This window comes from Meleagris gallopavo, chromosome 3 (genome assembly GCF_000146605.3).
Source record: "Meleagris gallopavo isolate NT-WF06-2002-E0010 breed Aviagen turkey brand Nicholas breeding stock chromosome 3, Turkey_5.1, whole genome shotgun sequence".
Classification (NCBI taxonomy): Eukaryota; Metazoa; Chordata; class Aves; order Galliformes; family Phasianidae; genus Meleagris; species Meleagris gallopavo.
Window position 1 is genome coordinate 1,258,179 of NC_015013.2, and position 19,318 is coordinate 1,277,496.

At 37.9% G+C, this 19,318-nt stretch overlaps 1 protein-coding gene across 2 annotated transcripts in view; it reads right to left on the minus strand.

The window, feature by feature from the left end:
- CNTNAP2 (contactin associated protein 2) overlaps nt 1–19,318 on the minus strand; it is a 793,259-nt gene that overhangs the window by 230,251 nt on the left and 543,690 nt on the right. For both annotated transcript variants that reach the window (XM_010708239.2, XM_031552712.1), the window contains one exon: nt 6,140–6,340. In XM_010708239.2, the coding sequence (XP_010706541.1) occupies nt 6,140–6,340 (201 nt within the window). The remainder of the gene's footprint in view (nt 1–6,139; nt 6,341–19,318) is intronic.

The following is a 19,318-nucleotide window of genomic DNA, read 5'->3' on the forward strand; positions in this document are numbered from 1 at the left end:
GGGGGAGGGAGAGGTGGCCTCTCTCCAAGGCAACTAGCAGTAGTGTAAGAGATAATGGCTTTTAGTTGTTCCAGGGGTGGTTTACGTTCAGTGTTAGGAAAAACTTATTTTCAGAAAGAGTAGTGTGATATTGGAACAGGCTGCCCAGGCTGGTGGTAGAGTCATCACTCTTGGAGGTTTTCACGAAAAGGGTGGATGTCTCACTGAATGACATGATTTAATGGTCATGGTGGTGACAGGTTGATGCTTGGTGTAGGTGATACTAGAGGTCTTTTCCAACCTTAACGATTCTATGATGCTATGATTCTTTGATCATTTTATTCATAAGTTAACACTGATATTATATTAGAATATATTAGAATAATTGAATCGTAGAATGGCTTGGATTGGAAGTGACCTCAAAGATCATCTAGTTCCAACTCCACTACTATGGGCAGAGTTGCTAGCTCCTAGATCGGGCACTAAATCAGGTTGCCCTAGGACCCATCTAGCCTGGTTTTGAACACTTCCAGAGACAGGGCATCCACAACTTCTCTGGGCAGCCTATTCCAACACCATGAACAGGAAAGAAGTGTTATTTATAGAAAAAACCTCTATCAGTCAGTAACTAAAGACAGATCTCCTCATTATAATACTAACTTAACTGACACAAAGAGTGTGAGACAACTGCATCCACTGTAGGTCTCTTGTGAGAAAATAGCTTCTACAAAATTTTACAATATGACTATATTTTTTGTTTACTGTGATGATAACAGTGTATTTTCAGCAGATGTTCTGCTTCTGTGCTTTCTTAAGGAAGTTAACAAGCTATCTTTACCAATTTTGTTTTCTTCTGATGATCTTTTTTTTAATGTCCCTAGGTGTGAACATAACGTAAAACAGTCTGCAAGATCCAAATGAAGCCATAACAAACCAACCAAACAAAAAGTTAAGGAAGAAAAACTGAATTTTCCGGTTGTCTTTTCTCACTGCTAGACAATTTTTGTTCAACCTGCAGAAAATTTCACTTCATGGCTCCTTGCAGTCCCTTTCAATCTAAATTATCTTATAGTCTTATGAGATTCCCACTTTCAAGTAAGTATTCAGAAGTCTCTTGTGATTTAATTTACATGGAATATTTTGATAGTGACTTGCCTCAGCCAAAATGGAAAGGCAATGGATTCTAAAATCACTCCTAATCCCTACAACAGTTAATGATTTTTTCTGTAGCATCTGTGTGTCATTTTGCTTATGACAATGGAGACTCAAAATCAAATAGAAGAACGAACAATAAAAGAATCAAATTTTTAGTTTACACAGACTGCTTTCCACACATTACTCTCAAACACCTGGTAATGAGAATTCTTTGACCTCTGTGCCTGCAACCAACACCCCTCTCCAACAAAACATGCATATTAATTCATGTGAAGGCTTTCCTCAAATGCAGCCTTTTTGCTGCTGTTTCTACTGCATGAAAACCAACCAAACAAAAAAACCCAAACTATTTAATTAAAAATTGTAATGCTACAATTAGCAGCAAAACTTATTTTAGTGTAATTGTATATGTGGGAATACAAGAAAAACTGTTCAGAGCAGCAGCTGTGGAGCAAGATAAACAGCATGAGAACCAAGGACACCTCTAGAAGAAGAATGAACGTCTTGCGGTTCTGATTACAAATAGCAGAAGAAAAGGTACAGCTTAGTTCTCCATGGAAATATTTAGGATAGAAAATCACATCTCACACCATTCAACCGCAAATCCACAAAATAGTACCTCACGTACAGACATTAAGTGATCTGCAAAAATTATTAGGAACCATCAATTGGTTGCGACCACTTTTGGGTATTACTACTCAAGAGCTGCACCCTCCCTTCCAGCTATTCAAAGGAGACCCAGATCTAACCTCTAAAAGACAAGTCACACCAGAAGCGCTACAATGCTTGAGCTCTGTAATAACATCATTGCAACGTCGATATAGCCACCGTGTTTCTTTATCACTTCCTGTATCTCTTATAATAATATCGAATTCATATCAGACGTACAGTTTGTTGTGTCAATGGGGTACCTCAAGAGAAGATCCTCTTATTATCCTCGAATGGATATTCTTACCGCATACATTTTCAAAAATGGTTACATAACGAGTGGAAATGTTTGCAATGCTAATACAGCGAGGTCGACATTGTCTGCAAATTTTATGAGCTCTTGACCCTGATTGCATTAAATACCTACTACTAAAAAAGATGTAGATTGGATGCTTGCACAGTCGCTCGCTTTACAAACTGCTATGGCAGACTATACTGGACAAATCTCCATCCATCCCCCCAAGCATCAGTTACTGCATAATTTGAGTGATCTGTCCCTTACTACTACTATTTTACTTTCACATGTTGCAATACCTAATGCTGTTACTGTATTTACAGATGGCTCCAGCAAGACACACCAAGCAGTGGTTCTCAGGCGTGTGACTGCTATTTGATGGCAGTCAGATGTACACGTTTTTGATGGATCACCTCAAATTGTAGAACTTGCTGTGGTAGCTCGGGCTTTTCACATTTTTTCAGAACAAAAGCTTAATATAATAACTGATTCTTTGTATGTTACAAAGAGGCATCATTCAGAGGATCAAAGATCTTTTCTCAAGGAAGTTAACAACCCTGCTTTGTTTGCACAGCTCAAGCAAGTTTTAAATTATGTCTCTCAATGTACTCTTCCTTATTTCATTATGCATATTTGATCACACACTATGTTGCCTGATTCTTTAACTGAGGGCAACCGTAAGGCTGATCAAGCCTTTGCTACCCCTCAATTATTTCAGCAAGCACGATTCTCTCATCAATTTTTTCATCAGAATAGGAGAGCCTTACAAAAGCAATTGCCCCTTTGCCTCAAACTGGGACAAATGCCCGTGGCACAGCACCTCTTGAACTGAGGCTGACAGATGTCACTCATGTTCCCGAATTTGGGCATCTAAGATTTGTACATGTAACAATACATACTCATTCTTCCTACAAATTTGCCACAGCACATACAGGTGAACGTAGTCACAACGCCTGTAAACACTCGTTATCTATTTACGTTGCTATGGGGATCCCACATACTACAAAAACAGACCTGGTCATACTTCTAAGGCCACTCGAACTTTCCTCCAAGAATGGGGGGTTGGACATATTACAGGCATTCCTTATTCTCCCGCTGGACAAGCTATCATTGAGCGTACTCGTCTAACATTGAAATCCATTCTTAATAAACAAAAAAGGGGGAATACGGGAGACACACCTCAAGGAAGATCATGTAAGGCTTTGCTTGTGCTGAATTTTTTGAACTGTGATCATACAGATACAACTCGTGTGGATCGTCACTTCGGGGCCTTCCCGGTGCTCAAGGAACTGCCAATGGTCAATGTTCAGAATATGGCCACAGGACATTGGGAAGGTCCCTTACCACTGATAACCTGGGGTTGTAATAAACAATTGGATCATTCACATCTGAGTCCATGCATCAGACACTGCATGTATATACCTCAGCAACCTTGTAAGAAAACACGCAAGTATGGCAGGAAAAGATACAGTTCAATAATGGCTACTTAATTACTTGTCATTAATAGATCAGTAAACTACTTAAATCTTGACTGTGTTTGAATTACGTTAACTGGGCAGTTTCTTCCTGAGAAGGAATCAACTTGTGAAGTCAAGTATTTCCCAGGTGGCAAAACATGAAAATACTGAGCTGCTGTTCTGTATCCTCAATTTTCTCTGTTCTCCTTGAAGAAATTTAAAACAAAAAGACAAGTCTATTCTAATTGGCTATTGAAATGTATGAAAGATATATAGGAAGAGTTCTGAACTAAAAAAAGATTTTTGATCGAGGCCACAAAGGGTGTCCTGATCCCATGAAGTTTGCAGAGGTTTTATCACTGGCTTCAACACAATCAGGACTTTCCACTTTCTGAGGAATATGACATTTCTTTTTATTTTCATTTATTTCTGTGGGTATGATACTGGAATGATTTATAGAAAGATCTGTGGTGGAAGGAGCTACATAAGTACTTGGAATTGTGTTCAGAGATGAACAGAGTGCTGTAATACCTCTAGCAAAATAAGGTAATACTCCAGGAAAAAAAAATATATATATATATATACACACACATATATATATATACATATATATAAAGAAAGACAGAGAGAAGAAGCAGAGAAACTTGTGAAGTTTTTTTCTCCCTTACCCTAGACATCATAGACAGTGGTCAAGACTGCATAGGTAAGAAAGAAAATGAATTGTTCTCCTCTGCTAACACGCAAACCACTGCTGTGCGATGTGTACAATTACAGTTGTTATGCAAACACTGTAATGTGATTCCTTGTTACTATCTAGGTTAAAATTACTTTCATTTTTTGCTGCTTTCTCCCACTCACAGGTTAAAAAAGAAACACTTTGAAGAATATCTCCAGAAGCTCAGTTTTCAGTCAGAGAAGTAGCTTAGAAAGATTGTATAAAATAATTACTCTTTACATGCAAAAAGGTAAAAACATGGTGAAAGAGACATCTGCAAATTACACCTGAAACGTTTCTGAGGTTAAAAGTGTGAATATTTAGGATTGAAAAATCCCTATTTTTTTTTCTTCTTTTCAGTTCCTAAAAGGAATGTGTGTTTCTTAATTACTTCAAATCTGGAAGCAGAAGCAAACACATGCAATTACAATATATATTTATTTTACTGTAATATAAACATATGCTAACAAGTACAATTTAGTACTGAAATAATAGTCCTACACATTCATGTAAGTAGAATATAACACTGTACTCTGTGTAAACTCTGTGTGCATTATATCCAGCTCAAGTCCCTAAGTACATTCAATTTCAAAGGGCTTACCCAGATATATATGCATATATTACAATTCTGAAGCATGTGCAAACAGTGGGCTTATATCCATCAGCAGAATCTAATCGTGTTACCTCTAGTTATAAACAAAATTCAGAATCCCTTTTAAATTAAAGGTCAAGAAAGAAAAAAATATTTCTTACTTTGCAGAAACTTTTCACTATGCTAAATTAAGGAAAATAATAGCAACAAACTAGCAGAAGTATTTCTAGTTCAGAAACAGAAGGGAAGAAGCAGAGAGTAGCAAGCATTACAGTTATCTATTAACTAACAAAACGCTTAGGAAATAGTGATAACATGCACATGCGTGCCAAATGAATCCTAATCTGTACCACCATTAGAAAACATACCAAAATAAATTCGTGGGGGGAAGCGTCATGAAGTGAAGTACAACACTGTAAGCACCCAGCCGTTAGTTTAATCTGAAATGCATTTAACTCTTTCTATCAAAATGAATTCATTTCACAGTCACAGAAATGCATCATATTTCCACATATAAGGCAGTCTTCATTAAGTTCTATTACAGAATTATTTAACGTCAAATGCTATCATACATAATTAGAACATAGATAGAGTACTAGGTTAAAGTTAATTCCTTCTTTATATGCTCTTCTTGATTCTGCAACTAGCATTTTTGTCTCTAGCAGTTACAGGTAGGATTTTGTAAGTAGGCACAGACGTTACTGCAAGATCTCTATCAGTAAAGCTACAGACTAAAATGAGGAACTTACATTTAATTTACTTGTAGTTAATAGCATATAGCATTTCTCATACAACCACATTACTGACCATGCCAGTACTTCTACCTTGTGTAAGACATCGGATCACCCCCGTATAACCTTGGTTTAAGAAACTGTTACAGATATATTAGTGGAAAATTCCAACAGTTATTCAGACAATGCCTAAGGCAACTGTAGCATATGAAGACTGTCCAGCAAATTACTGGGATAAAATTCAAATAATTTTTTCAGTGCCTTTAATGATTAAACTTCCATAGCTACCCTGGTTACCAAAACCTGTTTAAGGAGTGACAAATCTGACTGAAAAACACACACACAGATCTGTAATGCAACCAAATTCATTTTAGTAGCAAGTACAAAGGAAGACTTTCCTAAAGAAGACAATTCCATGTGGATTTTCAGTCATTTAGCTCTTTGCTTAGTAAAGGAGAACAAAGAAGTATTTTCACTGAATGGACAGGTCTAAATGCAGAACTTGATTTTTTGTTCAGATAAAGGTGTTTAAGACTTCATTTAACTGATAACCCATTCTCAGCCTACCTGGTGTATTCAGCAGCCGGGACATCTTGCAAGAATATGAGATAAACTGCTCACAGTACTCGGCACTACTGGTAATGGCAGAAATCTGGTCCATCGTTGCACTGTAATTTAGCTGCAGTACGGATACTTTTTCTAGACTGTTGCCTCCAACAGAAGTCTGCATTTGTAGATCATGATACACAGTTGTCCATACTTTATCCTCTGAAATTTAGAATGGAAAAAGAACAGACAAGAATTAGTAAAATGTAGCTGAATTAAAATTAGTCTTGGCCTTTAATAAAATATTAATATGCTCTGTGAGGGAATTTTGAGTGGACAGGGAAAAAGGACATTGTACACATCAGTCATCAAGTGAGATCATACACCTGAAACAATGAAAGCTTGAAACTTTTATTGCCCATTTTAGTTTTTTGCCCATTGTGGATTTGATAAACAATATACAATCATAGAATAATAGAATTGTTGGTGTTGGGATGGAACTTTACAGATCATCTAGTCACCATGCTGTGGGTAGGTACATCTCTCATGAGAGCAGGTTGTCCAAAACCCCATTCAGCATCACCTTGAATGCTTCTAGGAATGGGCAATCCACAAATTCTCTTGTGCAACCTGTTCCAGTGTCTTGCCACACACATCATGAAGAATTTCTTCCTTTTATCTAATCTAATCTACCATCTTTCATCTTAAACTATTGCCTTTTGTCCTATCACAATAGGCCCTTTAAAAATTCTCCGTCTTTCTTAAAAGCCCTCTTTAATTACTGGAATGCTGCAGTGCAGTATCCCAGAAGCCTTCTCTTCTCTAGGCAAACAATGCCAGCCCACTCAGCCTTTCTTGGTAGAAGAGGTGCTTGCTCAGATCATTTTTGTGGCCTTCCTCTAAATCTGTTTCAAGAGCTGCACATCTTTATTGTGCTGGGGGCCCCAGATCTGGATGAAGTTTTGCAAGTGAGGCCTGATTATTGCAAGGATAATCACTTAGCTCACCCTGTTGGGCACTCCTCTTTTGATGCAGCCCATGATACTATTGGCTTTCCGGGCTGCAAGTTCCCTTGGTCAGCTCGTGTTGAAATTTTCATCCACCAGTACCTTTGCTCTTTGTCTGCAGAGCTGTTCTCAACCCGATTATCCTTTAGACATATAAGAGTTCTAACATGCTAAAAGGCAGACATTTAGAGACCCTCCTTGGATTTCTGAGCCAGAACTAGCCATTAGAATGGTATTAGCAACAGGAGCTGCATTGGGTCTCATGTCTCTGAAGGGAGCTTCATTCAGATACCAGATTCAAGACAATGCAGCCCTGATACATCCTCTCATAGTGAGAGAATTCTGGACTTTACTATAGATCCCTGCATGAAGAAAGATGGAAACATATTCATGGATGGATTTAGATTGCCTTTATTCAGAAAGGGCTGAATGCCTCATGGAAAGAAGAAATGCAGGAAAAAAAAAACTTTGCACTACACAGCTGTATGGGAACTGCTGAATCACAGCCTGAACCTCTAATTAATCACCTGAGGTGAGCAATGAGTCAGCCACGGGAGCACAGGTGAAGACAAGTCACCTGTGCTGCCGGAAGGGGTGGAGCCTGGCTCCACCTCTCCTAGACCCATTTAAGAGCTGACTACCAGTGGGAAAGGATCTCTTCTGGAGATCCCTCTTCTGGAGTTCTGCAGAGAGACCAGGATGTGGGTAAGTTTTCTATCTATTCTCTTTTTGTTATTATAATCTGCTTTGCCAAACTCCTCTTTATTTCATAATTATAACATCTTTATATCGTTGACTATACAACAGCCAAAGCACAGCATGCTCATGCAGGTTAACTACCATTTAAGGGTTGGCAGTTGAGGCAAGAGTATCTTGCTGGAAATCCCTGTTTACCTGAGGCCTTCTGAAAGCAAGCAGCTTCTTTCCCTGATATGTGTCCACAGTTGTTGCAGTGTTAAAATGAATCTTACCTTGCTACAGCTTGGAATCTTGCTGCTCAATGGGCATGACAGCAGTGTATGCACTTAAAGTAGATTATCTTAAAAGGACAAAGCATTTACTGGTCATCAGAACTACTCCAAAAGAGGGAGAAACTCTGGATTTCCCATGGCTGAGTGCTTAATTGATTATTGAGGAATATGACCCATAAAAGCAGTGGTTTCATTATTAAATCCCCTTCCAAGATGGCAGAATTTTCGAATAGATTAGAACCAGATTTCCTGACAATAGAAGAAAGAGTAGCAGTGGCCTCTGCTGTAGCTTGGCTGCTACTACTAACTAAAAATGCATTTCATTCCTCGGAGGAAGAACTGAAAGATGAAATTAGCTCTTAAAAGCTCATATCAGACAGCTGAAAAATAAAATTACATTTAATGATGGGGCAAATTGCTTCATCTTCACATGGCATTTCCCTTCTAAAATTAAGAACCGTTTCATTAGAAGATGAAGAAGACTTAGATCAGTGGAATCCTTGGATCCTGGTTGAATCAAAAAAATAAAAGGAGAATTAAGAAGACTGAAGTCCAACTAGAGGATGTGGAAACTTCATATCCTCTACAAATAAGACCAATAACTTCTCAAATACTGAGCAAGTCCAAGATAGACTGGTGGAGTTGTGACTCAAAGAATGGCCCCCTGCCCACACTCACATTACAGTTGACGAAATGCAGCTGAACTTATTGATTTATTACACTGATATACCCAAACCACAAGAGAGCATACCAGCTTGGCTCTTAAGATCATGGGACATGAAGGTTGAGAGTATGGTTATTAACGGACTGCAGATTTCTAAACTTGTATCCATCACTGCACATCCAGCCCTCAGACAAAGACTATATGTTACCGTAAGGCATAATGATGAAAATCATTCTCTGACTCATAGAGTCACAGAATGGCCTGGGTTGAAAAGGACTGTAATGATCATGTAGTTCCAAGCACCCTGCTATGTGCAGGGTCACCAACCACTAGGCCAGGCTGCCCACTGCCACATTCCAGCCTGGCCTTGAATGCCTCCAGGGGTGGGGCATCCACAACTTGAATGAAAATGAAATGCACAGAGCAAAACAATGGCAGGGAAGAAAGCAGCTGAGCACTGCTGCCAGCAGTAGCACTTTGCAGGGCTTGCTTTGCTTGCAGACTTTCTGATCTCATCATAGTGCACAATGGCAGCTCTGAGCTAGGAAACCTGGCAGTAGTTTGTGTCTTTTTTAGGGTCTTGGATGAGCCACAGAAAACCCAAAGGGCAGGCAGGTGGCTCAGGGAGATAAAAGTCAGTGATTCAATGGATAATGGCTACGTGTAGAATCACATGGCCAAATAAAAGTAATGTCCCAATAAATTTTGGACTATGGAATTTGGTGGAGGAACTTCATAACTATATCAGAGAACTGGGAATGAAGGAGGTGAGTTATGATGACGATTTGGGAGTCCAGACCTGGTTAAATACTCAGTAGGGATGAGAGTCCTCATCTTAAAACAGCTACCTCTCCACCCGTATGGCACACTAGTGTCATTACTGAACCCTTTGGTAGTCTCAGTGGCCATGGCCGTTGTCCAACAAGTTGATGGCTGATCTAGAAGAAATGGAGTGCCTACACACCAGGCACAATATCTGGACATTGGAAGGGTCAGAAGTTCTCCCTATTAATAAAACTAGGAGATTTCCACAACAGACTTCTCAATTGGGACCCGTATGGATATTCAAAGTCATATTTAATGACTTAATGCAGCCTGGGGTTCAATTTGCAAAAATTTGCCCATTCATGTCCTCCTCCAGCTATGTAGGCAGCTGGAGGAAAACAAAAAATTTCAAAACGCCTCCCAAAATGGCAGAGGTAAGAATTATTCAACAAGTACCAGCAAGAATGTGGAACTTGGAAGACTTAAGAATTCCTAACAAAAGGAAAAAATCTCCTCAAGTCACCTAGGCCAATATGGCCAAGCCACCCAATGAAAAAGAATTGGTAACTGTGTAGTTACTTACATGACAGGTGATGCAAGACCCCTGCACTTAGGGGCTCCAGGTGGGACTGGAGGCCCTAGGTAGAACTGACTATTTTTTGGTACTGGAAGAACACAGTGAGTGACAGCATTTGTAGTACTGGCATAGAGACTTTGATTATCTATGGTGATCCAACTAAATTCCATGGAGATAGGGTGACGACTGGTGTGTTCAGAGAGCAGACCATCCCCATAATCCAGATATGGTTGAACTTGGGGGTTGGGTGTCTCCCACCCCAAGAGTATGGCCCACATATGGCCAGTATGGAAGTCAGATGCCACATGGAGAATGGCAGTGGATTACAGTGAATTGAATGAGGTCATGCCTCCTGCTTACGCAACCATACCTAATATTGCCTCCCTGATGGACACATTAAGTAGGATGATAGAAACCTACCATTGTGTCCTAGATTTGGAAAATGCATTCTTCAGTGTTCCCATCCACGAAGAATTGCAAGATCAGTTTTGCATTTACGTGGGGATTCAGGCAGTGGACCAATCAGGTCCTGCTGCAAGGGTATGTGCACTCATCTACATATTGTCATAACCTAGAGGCATGTGACCTAGGAGACTGTAATAACCTGATAACGTCAAACCACTATATCAGTGATCTCACACTGACATCTGACTCACTGGATTGACTACATATCTACAAGAGAAAGGGTGGGTTATTAACTCACAGAACGCGAAAGGACCAGGCTTGTTGGTGAAGTTACTAGCAGGGTATATTTTGGTTGGGAAAGACTAAAATACTACCCAGTGCAATAACAGACAAGGTTCAGGCATTCCCAGTCCCTACAGTGCTAAGGCAGCTGCAAGAACTATTGGGTATACTGGGATACTGGTGTTCCTTTATACCCCACAGTGCAGCTGCTGAGGGCTTTATGCCAACTTACAAAAAAAAAAAGGGCAAAGAATGGGACTGGGGAAGAACAGAACAGAGGCATTCCAGAAAGCAAAACTAGCTATTATCCAGATACTGGGTATATTTGATCCCACCTTTCCAGCCAAACTAGATGTTCATGTGACTCGAGATGGGTTCAGTTGGTGCCAATGGCAAAGCCATTATTTCGTTCGAATTCCAGGTGGGTTCAAGTCTTAGGCCCTGCTCAGAGCAGAGTCAGTCTACATTGCAATGGGCAAACTGTACAAGTGTTGCAGTATACTGGATCACCACAATAGAAAGGGCTTATCTTTAACCTGCTCAATCATTGGTTCGCACCGTGAATGGGTGCAGTGTTAGCGGAAATGCTAAGACATTGTTTCAAGCAGTGAATTCTGCATTTGAAATTCTGCACTTGATAGTATATCTTCACAGATGTTTGAAGTATTCATAAGTGTTAATTGGCTGAAGACTAGGCCTGTGAGTGAATAACTCTAGGTTGATATGGGAAATTAGGGGATGATACCACTGTATCTTGTTCAAGAGGTGTCTGGAGCTATAAATATGGTTTAGTAGCTTGAGATAGCAATGGTAATGGGAGGACAGTTGGACTAGATGATCCTGTAGGTCCTTTTCAACCTTGTGATTCTATTATCACCATTCTTCCTCTTATCTGCTGACTTAAATATGCAAGGCCTGGAAGATAGGAGCAAAGGAGTTCCTGCTGCAATCCCTGAGCCAGAAGCTGTCGCTCCAGAAAAGATTATTTGACCTTTTTGGACTATAAGTAAGAATTTGTACTCTTGTTAGTTGTCCACTGAACAACATAACCACAAATGACATGTCATTACTGAAGATCATCGTCTGATACTAGAAGGAATGCTGGAACCATGGTGGTGACCATCTCTCTTGCTTTCTACAGAGACTCCTTGTTGTTATTTCCTATCTCTTTTCTATCACCTGTCTTCCCCTCCCATCTCCCTAAGTAACTAATATTTGTAATAAACTGGCCAGGCAAACATTACAGTCTGCATCTTGCTGTCAGGTATACATGTTAAAGAATCTCCTCTCCTTCCTATATTTGGAGAGTTATTATTATCTTATCATTATGCCCTATTATCTAGGAAATGATAGGAAGTATGGTGACTATTTCTTCTTCAGAGGAAAATCTAGCTCCAATTTCACATGCACCTAATTCTTTGAGTAACTGGCTCAGATGACTTAAGAACCTGTGATATTAGCAATGAAAAATTTACTGGCTTAAATGTGTAATGGCCAGTCCCACTGGCAAAAATGAAATCTGTTGTCAGATTCACTACAGAGTCACAGAATCATAGAATACAAGTAACATTAAATTATGACAATTCCTTGTTGTTCAGCAAGTTGGCTTGTCAAAAATTTGGAAACTGAAAGATCTGTGCCCAAATCAGAAGTCTTACAAGTCACGCATAGAGGAAAACTCTGGAGTACAGAAAGGAGGTGCTATTTAAGACAGTATGAATCATCAACATTGCCATTTCTGTAAGAAGTTGCCTGCAGTTCTCAAGCAGATTAGTGCTTGAAACTAATGGATGGAGGGTAGAGAAACAGATACTGAAATGATGGGTTCTTTTCTGTGCTTGTAAAAAATATTGTCAGTGTAAAATGGAAACAGCTATAAATCTTTCTCCCCAGTCCCTGCCAATAGCAGATTACTGCATGTCACACTGATACCATTCATTATCCCAAACACCATTGGGGCTGGCCTTAAGATGCATGGAAGTAACTAAAAGATAAAGCTACCAGGCAGGAATCTCAAACTTCTGTTGATTGCAAACTACTTTTTTCCCTTTTAGACTTATTTTTCAATTTGATAACATTTCCCAAGAAGACCAGTATAATATTTAAAGTTTGAGAATAATTATACCATTTTCTTTCATGGTTCCAGTTTTTCAGAAACTGCTTCTTAGTTGACACTGTTCTTCAGTAAGTTTCAAGCACTAATCTGCTTGAGAACTGCAGGCAACTTCTGTTACAGAAATGGCAATGTTGATGATTCATACTGTCTTAAATACTTTTCTCATAAGTGTAGAATTACTACCATGAACCTGAGAACAGAACATTGTAGACAAAAGTAAATCTAAAATCAAAGCAACCTTGCATTTTCTGACAGTACTACATAGAAATCTCAGTTAAGATACTTGAAGATGAAAACTCAATCCTAGTTAACTCTATTTATTCCTGGCATGTATATATATATATATCCTCATATATATTCCTGACAATTACAGTCACCAGAACACTGGTATAAGTATTCCCCTTATACACTGGCAATTATTTTAAGAAAGCATAGTGTATGATTACTTCTAGCTCCAGGTATTGAGACAATTTTTATTTAAAAATTACTGTGTAAGAGACTGAAAAGCTGTGTATATGACTTCTTTACTGCCAAAAGCACTTATGAAGAGCAGAAGTCACTTAAGTATTATATTACTTTTAAGTAACATCACCTGTAAAATATTCTGTGTTTATGAGCTTTATCGATCAAATTGAAAAATTATATTAAAATACACGAATATTGAGAATAGTTATTAATAATTTGAGGATGATTATAATACTCCCATAACATGTCATTATCATAGCCATAACAAACAGATGAAGTTAAAAGATAATTTTTAAAAGAAACACAAGTTTGTTTTAAATTACAAAAATGCAATAGCATTAAGGACATAAGAGCAATTTAAAGAAAAGCAAGTTATACTGCATGAGACAGTGACTGCTTTTTAGAGGCAAAGCATTTCTACACTTAGCCCATTGTGCAGTGTTTCCTTGAGACTGCTCAAAGTTGCATATTCCAGTAAGTAGCCTAGATAGTCAAGAGCTGGGCTTGGCATTAAATTTGAAACTCATATGTAACTACAGAACTTTGAGAAAAAATATAGCAGTTGAACCAAAAAGTATGTAGTAGAAATCTCTGTTAAGTATGGTTCATTCTTATGGACTATCTCGTATCAATAGCTCATAATATCTAAGAAGCTTTTGATTTATGATGTAGTTTATAAATATAGGCTGGATAGTGATAGTTGATATCAGAATAACATCAAGAAAACAATTTTTTTTATTTTATTTTTAGATTTTTAGAGATTGCCCACTCTACTCTGTCCTTGTAAAGCCCTTTCTGAAGTATTATGCAGAGGCCTTGGGCTCCAGCACAGGAAGGATGTGAAGCTGTTGGAATGAGTCCTGATGGAGATCGACAAAGGGCTGGAGTATCCCTCTCATGAGGATAGGTTAAGAGAGCTGGGCTTGTTTAGCTTTGGGAAGAGAGTGCTCTGAGGAGACCTTGTTGAAGCCTTGCAGTACCTGGAGAGAGATCATAAACAGAAGGGGAACTGACTCTTTATGTGCTTTGATAGGGATAGGATAAGGGAGAATGGTTTAAAACTAAAAGAGAGGAAGTTTATGTTAGATATTAGGGAGAAATTCTTTATTCAGAGGGTGGTGAGGCACTGAAACAGGCTGTCCAGAGTACCATGCAGAGTGGATGTAAACCATAACCTGGAGGTATTCAAGGTTAAGTGGGTTGGGGTTCAGGATAGATTCATCTAGTGGCTGGGAACTCTGTCCATGGCAGAGGGTTTAGAACTAGATGATCTTTAAGTTCTCTTCCAATCTAAGCCATTTTATGATTATTATGATCTCTGATTCTATTATACCAGGTTTATTCTAGTTAACATATAATAATACATAATACATTAGAAAAAGGAAATGACCACTCAAAATGAAATGAAACTGATATAATTTATTCTGCTGAGAAGACCATTCCATTGCAATGAGCTATTCACAGTCCTGCCCACTCAATAATAGCACTTCAATAATAAAAAGTGAGATAGATTTTTACTCTAAATGCTGGTTATTTAAATGATCTAATCAAATATTAGTCCAAGGATTTTTTCCCAATTAATATTTAAAATATTTGTTATGCTGATGATAGCGTTTAACACAATTTTACATCACTGACCATATTCTAAACAATCAGTTTCCTCCTATTGAACTTTCTTCATTAGCTTGTTTGGTGCTCAAGCAAGAATAGTGTTTCTGTTTAGAAAATCAAATAATATTTGTATGTGGGAGAGATGGAGAGGTCAGCTCGGCCTTGTCAAGTCTCAACTTGTTTGTAATGAAGCTCTGGAAAGGAGACAGAGGTTCTGAATAAACGGGTGTTTTGTACTTCACCATAAGATAAACTCTCAGCTGATTGTGAGGACTTGTTATGGAATTTGGTTGCTTTCTATCCAATGGATTGTTAGTGGAAATGCGTGTTAGAATATAAAAGGCTTGCTTTAGAAAGTAGAGAGAGAGGGAGACATACATCATGATCATTATGTCAATAAAGAAATCTTCCTGGCAAGAGAACACTGTGTCGTGTGACTAACTCGCAAGATTTGATAATGAAAATTAAATGGAAATAAATCTGGAAAATTAACTTCAGGAAAGATAACAAATATATTTCACAAGTGTAAACAAGTTTTCCTCTTTACTTTAATTTTCAGTTGCTGTTATCCCCATTGAAGTTTTACATTTATTCTTAAGATATTGTTTTATATTTTTTTTCTCAATAGCTCAAAGTAGTTATGTTTTGTTTTTTTTCTCAGAAACTTTTCCCTCTCTCTGCTGAAACAGATCAGAGGCTTTTTTAATAGTTGCATTTCAATAATGGAAGATTGATTAATATTGAGTATGATGACTTTCACAGTATTCAGCCCTAAGCTGGTTCTGTATTGACACGTCAGGGAAAGTAGTCTTGAGAATATAGGAGCATATTATAACCAGAAGTCAAGACTGCAAGCTCACTCCAGTATATGTGGTCCTTTCTATGTCAGCCACAGAAAAAAAGTATCAATCTAGAAGATTCAATCCTCAAGCTGACTGCATTACTTCTATATGACTGTTTTGATCACTAACACAGTTTTGGTTACTTCTTACCCAAAATGTTTCTGGTTGACTATAGTTATATCTAAGTCTCTTCTTCTCTGATACGTGTATTTTGCAGGAACTTGCAAGGAAGAGGAGTTAGGATAAGTGATCTATGACGATGAACAGTACTAAATTGCTGGTAATTCTCACACCTGTAATCACACCAGTGGTGCACATTTAGTATTCAGACTGAACAAAAAGATGAGTAGTCAGAAACTACTTATAAATGTAAAACAATATTTTTGACAAAGGCAAGGTTGTGGGGAAAGAAATGTTATTTTTGCGTAACAGTAAGATGTTTGGACCTCTTTGGAGTCATAACAAGTGTCATGGAACTCAGACACAAGATGAATTCCTACTTGCAAATAGAAGAACTGCTTTTTTGAGTAACATTAGGTCATGTACTGGTACAAACCAGTTTTGTGGTTTGAATGATAAATAGAGGGAAAGGTTGACTATGAAAAGTTATCCCAGCATACCATAGTAGGTAAAGACTAGCAAGAATTGGAGAATAGGATGAGGTTAACCATGCAGTAAACAGGGGTGGAACATCTGCTAAGGGAATTAGAAGTGTTGGGTAGACTGTGAACCTTGGAGTACTCAACCAGTGAGGAAAGGGGGGGGGAATTCATGCCAGGATGTAGGAAATATAAAGTGTTCTGTCTCTCTGGTCTTGTGCACCTTGTCCTTAAGATAGCCTGCTCTTGAAAAAGCTTGAGAAACTGTGATTCATAGGGAATTCTGCTTGAGACTGGACTATGAAACACAACCATTTCTCTCAAGGTGAAATCATTTGAAGATGCAATAAAAATGATTTCCATCTTCTCTTCTTATGGGTGCATCATATTCATTAAGAATTGATGCCTGCAGGCCCTTTTGGATTAGTAACTACCACTTGACGACTGTATTCAGTATTCATGAGTGTCTTTTCTTCCCACTTGTCAGCCTGGAGAAAACTGTCTCTTTACTAGACATCATGATTTTTAACATCATCCTTTCATTTGTCACTTCAATTAGAATACTGCAATGTGCTGTACAATATGCTACACCACAAATCACACGAAAACTGTACAAGACAACCCATAAAAAAGTTAAATCTCCAATTTTATTCTTTGATAGGAACATACTTGGTGTTTCAATTTCTGTTGAATTGTGTGGTTTGGTATCACAACAGTCATTAGCTGTGTCATTAAATTAAACATTCTTTGCAACACTGTTGTAGACAGAAGATCTGAATTACACGGATGATGTGGAAAAAAAATTAGAGCTCATAGTATCTTTTTCTCCCTCCTCCCTATATTTTTATTAGATATTTCTACATATGTATGTTTAATATATATTTACACATAGACACACACACATATATATATAACTTTCAAAATACATGTAGTAGTTTGAAACTATTTCAGCTATAGAGTTAAAAGGAGTTAAAGTTGTTTTATAAAAATGAAAAATGATCATTCCATTGAAATCATTTATTCTTAAAAAGCATCTACCAGAGAAAACAAAAAGAAGAAAGAATTGCAAAAATTTTAACAGCAATAGTGAAAGCATATTTAACCTGCCCTGCGAGGTAAACTAATTTAGAGAATTATAAATCAGTGTGCAGAACTGCACCCTAACGCTGGTTAGGATTTTTAGAATTGTTTCATTTAAACTAATCATCTCTGTGTTACTTTAGTTGCACTGATTTCAGTATTGAACAAAATGACAAAAGAAATACTAGCAGAAGGTAAGTTGTTTACTTCCTAGTCCCACTGTCTATCAGAAAAGTATGTACAAGTAGTTAAAGACAACCAGCTCTGAATATGTCACACTGAAAAGACACTATTTGAAGTGTTGTTTAAGGACAAAATCTTAAGGGAAAATAAATGAAAATATTTCTTTATATCGGAAATGTCCACCGGAACCTAGTGAATCATTTGCAATGATTGTCCTATCACTATAAGCCCTTGAAAATAGTCTCTCTCTGTCTTTCTTAGAAGTTACATGAAGTTCTCCCTGGAAACTTATCTTCTCCAAGTTAAACTGCCCTATCTTTCAGCTTTTTTCATAGGAGACATGCTCCATCCCTCTGATTATTTCTGTGGTTCTCCTCTGTATCTGCTCCGACAGCTTCATATCCTTTCTTGTGCTGAAGTATTTGAAGATATACAACTATAGGGAAAATGTCTGTATTAGAAAGGAGATAGGGCAAGTACCACTCAACTGGAGTCATTATGCTTGCAGCTATTTGGATAATGAAGTGAGATTAAAGCCATACCACAGAGGCATAATATCTTCAAGACCAGTATAAATAAATAACTGATGCATGTTCTAGTAAAATTTACTATGAAATCCTTCTCTTCTGCCATGCATCATTGGTTTAAATTATGAAGTAGAAGAAATGACACCAAGACCATGATTTCCATAGCCACAGTAATAAAGGCTCGCAGAACGACAGAAATGCTGGTCAGCTTCTTCCACTGACATTCCATAGAGCCATTAGCATATGTTAACTAGGCATCTATGGTTCCTGTGCACTGTTCCTCTTTTTCTTAATCTTCTTTCTAAAAATTCTTGCAGGACAGGCACAAAATCAGATTAAATATACAGAAGCCTATTCTTCCTCCTGAGGCCAAGAGAAAAAAAAAGAGTAAGTTTAGTTTGGATATCAGGAAAAACTTCTTTACAGAAAGGATTGTTAAACACTGGAACAGGCTCCCCTGGGAGGTGGTTGAGTCACCACCCCTGGATGTGTTTAAAAACCATTTGGATGTGGTGCTCAGGGACATGATTTAGGGGAAGGTTGTTAGGTTAGGTTGCGGTTGAACTTGATGATCTTTAATGTCTTTTGCAACCTGAGCAATTCTATGATTCTCTGATTCTACATGAGAAACTTTAGGAAAATGAAATGATTACTTTTAATTTCTTATTTGTTTCTATTTTCTTTTTCCCCTCAGTTTTGCAGAAGCTATTTGTACATTCTACTGTGTGCTTACATTTAAAATATATAAGCAACAACACAGTACTGGATATGTACACTTTCTTTTTGTGCCTGATGCCACAACCACAGTATATTTTCACTTTAAAAAATTACTCTTGAAGAGTACTCAAAAGCCACAGCTGGTGCTGAACACAGAATTTATTCTCCATGGTAGAAATCACTATAATATATCAGCAGTTTTTGGTGTTGTTCCTTCCAGTGCCTGTCTGATTAGTTACGAATGCAGTTCGAAGTGCTAGTTATAATTTTAAAAGCTCTAAGTGGGTCAGGATCTACTTATCTGAAAGCCTTTACATATCCGTCTCAGTACAAATTGTCTGACCTATTTCTCCAGACACAGAACAATTTATGGCAGTCTCAGAGCTTAG